This window comes from Pygoscelis adeliae, unplaced genomic scaffold (genome assembly GCF_000699105.1).
Source record: "Pygoscelis adeliae isolate BGI_AS28 unplaced genomic scaffold, ASM69910v1 Scaffold26, whole genome shotgun sequence".
In the NCBI taxonomy this organism is placed as follows: Eukaryota; Metazoa; Chordata; class Aves; order Sphenisciformes; family Spheniscidae; genus Pygoscelis; species Pygoscelis adeliae.
In genome coordinates this window covers 708,491-714,602 of record NW_008825104.1, presented here as the reverse complement: position 1 = coordinate 714,602, position 6,112 = coordinate 708,491, and the positions used below count along the sequence as shown (strand labels likewise).

The 6,112-nt window shown below is 37.1% G+C and overlaps 1 protein-coding gene across 1 annotated transcript in view; it reads right to left on the bottom strand.

Annotated features, from left to right (window-relative positions):
- KIAA0020 (KIAA0020 ortholog) overlaps nucleotides 1-6,112 on the bottom strand; it is a 27,188-nt gene that overhangs the window by 11,754 nt on the left and 9,322 nt on the right. Inside the window, exons 9-12 of the mRNA XM_009327219.1 lie at nucleotides 6,100-6,112; nucleotides 4,353-4,451; nucleotides 3,172-3,225; nucleotides 1,484-1,564 (exon numbers count right to left, since the gene is read on the bottom strand). The exon at nucleotides 6,100-6,112 is cut by the window's right edge and continues 75 nt beyond it. Coding sequence (XP_009325494.1) covers nucleotides 1,484-1,564; nucleotides 3,172-3,225; nucleotides 4,353-4,451; nucleotides 6,100-6,112 — 247 coding nt within the window. The remainder of the gene's footprint in view (nucleotides 1-1,483; nucleotides 1,565-3,171; nucleotides 3,226-4,352; nucleotides 4,452-6,099) is intronic.

Below are 6,112 nucleotides of genomic sequence, written 5' to 3'. Positions count from 1 at the left end.
CCTCGTACCAAGACTATTTGCTTGAAACTTGCCCAGAGTTGTTACATTGCAGACTAGACTCTGGAAACAAAACCCAGCTGTGATTACAGCTAATATACCTGGAGAAACAACTGCCATCTCCCCACTGGGATGCTTTCATCTCTCCACACCCATCAGAGAGGCACAGACTTAGGGCCAAAATCTCCATGCTAGGGTACAAAAACCCAATTCCCCCCTACAGAAAGTTGCTCAATGGAAGAACTGCTCTTATTTTTTAAAGCAAGCCTCATCATAACCACTTTCTCTTCATATTCCTCCTCCACATGTAGAGTATTTGCCTCATCTTGACCTCCCTGCCACTGCCTCTCAACCCGTCAGTCCTAAAAACTATAGCATGAGTACTACTATAAGCACATTACATTACAACATATACATCAACGTTAATTATCCTGCTTGCATGAAAATTAATTGTGCACTACGAAGTCTCTTTTATCAGTGTGAAAACATAACATCATGGTAATTTACAGATTAAAACATCTTAGAAGTAATAAAATTTGCATGTAAACATAATCTTAAGTATAAAGACTTTATGAAACCCTATTAAATAATTTTTGGAAGGAAGGTGGGGAAATGGGGCATTCCAAAAGGAAGCAAATGCAGACTAGATCATTCTATCCTTACTGTTCATTCTGCAATTCCATGTAGGTGAAGCAAAACAGCTAGAGAGGTCTCATGTTTCAGACATCTATCTGTAGCCATTTTGGAATCAAGATAAAAATATTACATGGATTTTATCCAGAATGTTAGTTGTCATTTAATTATCAAAATATTAAGTAAAAATGACAAGTTTTGAGAATTAATGCATGTTAATGGTTTCAGCATCCAACCAAAAGTCTCCAAGTACTTTTTCTTGTTTGAAGTCATGGTATACTATTCAGGCCTGTTGCCATGATCCTGAAGGTTTACTACAGTCTATCTTGAAGCATCACTTTCCAAGATGCTACTTCTGCAAAACAAAAGAGCTAAATGTGCTAAACAACCTTTTTTACAATAAGTTTGCACAATAAGGACATTCTAGGCATGGATATTCTTGACTTTTTAGGTTTGCCTGTAAAATGGATAAGGTGACGTACTCATTCTGAAGTTTTCCACCAATTTAATCTCGTGAAATACTAGCAGAGCTCAAACTTCTATGACAAAGACACTGACTTCAAAGAGATTCCAGTCATCCATTAGCCAGAATAAACAAGTCCAAAAAGGGTAATTTTCAGCAAGCACTGAATCTAGCTTAAAAACTAATTCAAATAAATAACTAAAGGGAACATATGAAAGTGCTGAGGTCTTCTATGAAAAGAAAAAAATAATCATGATACACAAATATAATGAAACAGAAAAGGTGGAAAGGAATTAAATGGTTTGAAAAAAGTGGATGGATTCCTACTCTCATCCTCCTATACACTGACGCTATTTAGTATACTATTTCAGGAAAAATTCAATTACTTACAGATATAATTAACTGTTTCACAAGTTTAGTGTCATCGATGCAATCAAATGCTGCCAGCAAGACCAGATGAGAAAATTCACCCTGCAAAGATGAGACATCAGAAACCACATGCAGTCAAGTTCTAGAAATATACTGATTGACTTAGAATCAACATTTCTGAGAGTTTGTCTCAAACATGACACAATATGAACCACAAGCAAATTCTGCCTACTGTCATAGAATGCGAGAAGCCCAACATTTAGGCTCTCTCTGCAAGCAAGGCTTGTTAAGAGAAGCATGTTGTTAAAACGAAGGTAGATTAAGTTGATCTGCCATTATAAATTGATATACTGCTTTACCACACCCAAGCTATTAACCTAACCCTATTGTTCAATCATCATTTAAAATCATAGGATTTGCCTTGCAGGAACATTACATACAGATTTTATTTCTGTGGTGGATTTGCTTAGAACTGAGATAAATCACATACCGTAATTTTGGAGATTGTGCCTCTGCAATGAGCCATACAGTCTCCACTGCATTGTTGGAAAGCAAGTCTCTAGCATACTCAAAAAGGGCACAACCCAATTCACTTGCATGTCAGTGAGACTCTACATCAAAGTGCAGCCAGACCTTCAGTGCTCCAGTGTTGTTTTAGCTATTATTTACCCACTGTCTCATATTTCTATATAATATGTATTTTATAAAATGTAACAACTCATTTATTCTGGTACTAGAAAATTATGGAGAAAAACATTACTTAGACCAGTGCCCTACAAAGTGGGATGCACAAGACAATCCACTGTGGTGCAGGAAGAAAATATTTTTTTCTACCATTAATAAATATATAAAAATAACCACTGGTTATCTTTATCTCATCCTTTTAAAATTTCTATTTCTGTGTATGTTTTATAATGTATACTAGTACAGTAGTACATGTACATAATTTATACATAAATATACATTTATTGGGGATGCATGCTCAGGGTTGTGTGATCAAAAAAGTTTGGAGACCACTGACTGAGACCATGTCAACTATTAGTAAACAGAACAATAGAGCAAGCAGGAAGGGAAGAAGTTCAAAAAGCTTTTCTTCAAAGTTGCAGTTTTGCCCAGCACTATGAAATCTGGTTGCAACTGTTACTATATTGGTGCTGCAGTCTCCAAACATACATGTTACTCAGAAAAAAATTAAGTACAGACTTCTTCTATTGTATGTCATTTCAGCATTAATTCGTTTTGAAGCTTCCTGACTTAAAGAGTTATTGAGCATCTTACAATAAATACGCACATTCAGATGGCTTTTCCAATGACATCCCCAACACATCTTAATTTTTGTTCCTCTTCTGTATACATGTTATTTTACTCCCAACCAAGGAGAATTAACCAACAAGCCATATGAAGATGCAATATAAAGTTGGGTGCAAAAACAAAAATTGTAGAAAAAAAATTTAGGACTTATAATTAACTCAGCTACTTTAAAGAAGTATAGTACTACATGTAGCGCCCACAATGAAGTTTCTCGGTATGTCTCTAAATATTCCATGAAGTTCAATATATTTCATATTATCTAGTACATCACCACTACTTTAAACCTACTTTTATTAAGATCTCATAGTTGTTTCCAGTACCAAAGCACATTCAAATTAGCCTCTATCAAATCACTTGTGTTTCAGAGACTATGAAATAAGTGGTTAATGAATACTCACCGTTGCTATTTTTTCAATGTATGTCTTCATGGTTTTCACAATGACTTTTCTGTCCTATCCAAACGGAAACAAGAAACTCAAATGAGCCTATAATGCCAGTGATTCTGAACAACTAAATTGTTATTTACACCTTCAAAAAGATAACCTTCAATTTGCTTACTAAAGCAAAGGCTATTTACTAAAGTCTCATATTTGTACTGTTAGTCAACACCTAGAAACAGTGTAAAGAGGTCAACCTGAACCATGAAAGACAATCCCCGGGAGGCTCTGCAATATGTTTAGAAGTCCAGCCCACCAATGGGAGATGCCAAAAAGGGCAACTTGAAAAAAAACAAACAAAACAAACCACCATATACGTTCACCTTTATCTTGTTCATTACTTACAGAAGAAGAATGTACTTCAACTCTTCATCTGGAAAGAAACTTATTCCACGGGACCCGAAACTTTAAAGTAGCAAGGACTCTAGCCTGTTGCAAACCCCCTTTACTAACAAGATTTTTTTTGGCAGAAAGTTTCCTCAGTGCTTGTACTTTGGCTCTTGCAATCACTGCTCAGTCTTCTTTAGACCAATTACTACCCCTAGACCCTAGCAACTTCATATTTTTTTCTGCACTCTTTAACAAGCAGACTATTTTCATAAGTTGTCTTTTTTTTTTTTCAATACAGAAAAAGATAGGAGGCATTACAGTATTTTGAAGAGATGATGGCATACATTACACCTAAAGTATTTCAGGATACCACATCAGCAGAAGAAACTAAAACACAGTTCCTATAACATTTTCTAAGTCTTGACATTGCAAAGCCAAACATCGTTCCACATTATGACTTCTTTACTGTCCTCTCCCTACTGCCAATTTCACCTGCATTAAGAAATCTATAGGATGAATGAATGGCCAATAATTTTAAAATGGAAAAGCTTTACGTGTCATCGCCAAGAACTCTGCTAAAAATAAAAGGAGATGCTTCCACTATAGAAGTTCTAATGAAAGCATGTGAGTCACAAAAAACTACTGCTTATATTCGCCAATAGGTAAAGTGGGGCCACTTTCTAACCTTGCTCTCAAATACTTAACTGCATCAAAATGCGTGCTGGTATAAGAACCCATGTGAGCAATCATACTCACAGTCTCAGACTAGACTGTTATTAAAGAGGACTGGGTAGACAGAAATCAAACATTACCTTGGGAGTACCATGCCATAAGCAGTGCATCGCTACTCGGGCTCCATCATGAGTGTGTGCCAGGTAGATGACAGCCTCTCTGACAGCTTCTATCATTTCCTGGGGAAGAAAAGGTGATAAAGCAAAAAGGTGGAAGAAGAGACCTGAGAAATCTCAAGGCAGGTGGGCGAGGGCATGAAAGGATTTTTTGTCTGCCCACAACACTATAGAGAGCATCACTGGCTCTACAGGACCACTCTCATTGCCTTCACCTATGAAAAACAGCCTCAAAAGGAGTCCAAAAGACTGTAAATGGCATAGCTTTCTTCCTTCAAAACTACACTGTTCATCATATTCATCCTATGAAATCAAAACTGTATTGAAGCTTGTCAGTTGTCCTATTACAGACAATTTAAGGAAGGGTGCTCAGAACTGAGACTAAAATTAGAGGAGACAAAGACAATTCATTTAGGAAGTCTTTGAAGGTGATGCAATTTATTTATACATACAGGGTATTAGCCAGAAAGCAAGAAGAACAAAAAGGTCGTTTAAGCACCAGGTGATGTTATAAATCAGATATGACAAGATTCAGCCAAAAGTTAGTCTCCACATCAAAGGAATGAGGTTCTGAAGCCATCTGACGAGTAACACCATCAGCCAAAAAAGAAAAACCAAACAAAAAAAAACCCTCCAGGGTTACTAGATACTACTTCTGTTATTATCTGATAGATTTCTTTGACATGAAGCTCCCACCTATCTCCCTTCCTATCCCTAACTGCTTCTCACTTTCTAGTCAAAGGTTCCAAGCATTTTACCATTTATTTAGAAACTGTTCAGTCACAACACAATTGGTGTCACTAGCTATATGCGCAGGCAGGAACAGATCTACAAAAGGGATTTCCAAATCCCTAACAGAATATCCATGTACTACCATGTCTGCACAAAAAGCCAAGCAAGGAGGAAGAGATATGCCCTTACTCCCCTGATTCACACAAGACACTGAATCCAGAAGCATTCTCTGACAAAGCATTACATGAAACCATTCACAGGAACCTTTAATTAGGTAAGATCTGGACTCAGAATAGGCCATGAATATTCCACCTCACTACCCTTAGCTTTGGGTTTGTTAACAGTAACAAAAAAAGAGTTCAGGAGTCCAGTCCAGCAGAATTAGGTAAGAGACAGGAAGTCTAGAAGGCTCCACCTGGCCTGGAATGAGAAGGTGCTGAACTGCAGAACCAGGGCAAGGCTGATGGACACAGCTTGAAGACAAGTGAAGTCAAGCAGGATACCAGCTTATACAATGTCACACCATGCAAATGGATTTAGGCCATGAAGACAAAGTTTTGGCTGCTGACAGAAGGACCCCTGATCTGATTGTATTTTGTTGTTTGGACAATGGCTAGAAGTGGTTAATAAACTACACGCTGGAAAGCTAAGCTACTGGAAGCAATGTCCCTGGCTTTAATTATTCTCCAGCTATTGAGAAGGACCATTTAGCATGGAGAGAAAACAAAGTCATTCCATTAGGTTTTTTTTTAATGCAAATATCACAAACAGTATTGCTTTAGTGTGAAAGTTCACTGTGACTGTAAATCTCCATACAACACTACTCCCCAGTCATCTCTCTGGAATCGCCAGATGTGTAAAACTCTGTAAATGGAAGATGTGTATTTTTGTCTAGTTACCTTACAACGCTTTCACAACAAGATTGAAAACATTCCACTGAAAGGCAAAAGACAACAGAAAACAAACAAAACATACTTACGGATCTTTGTTTC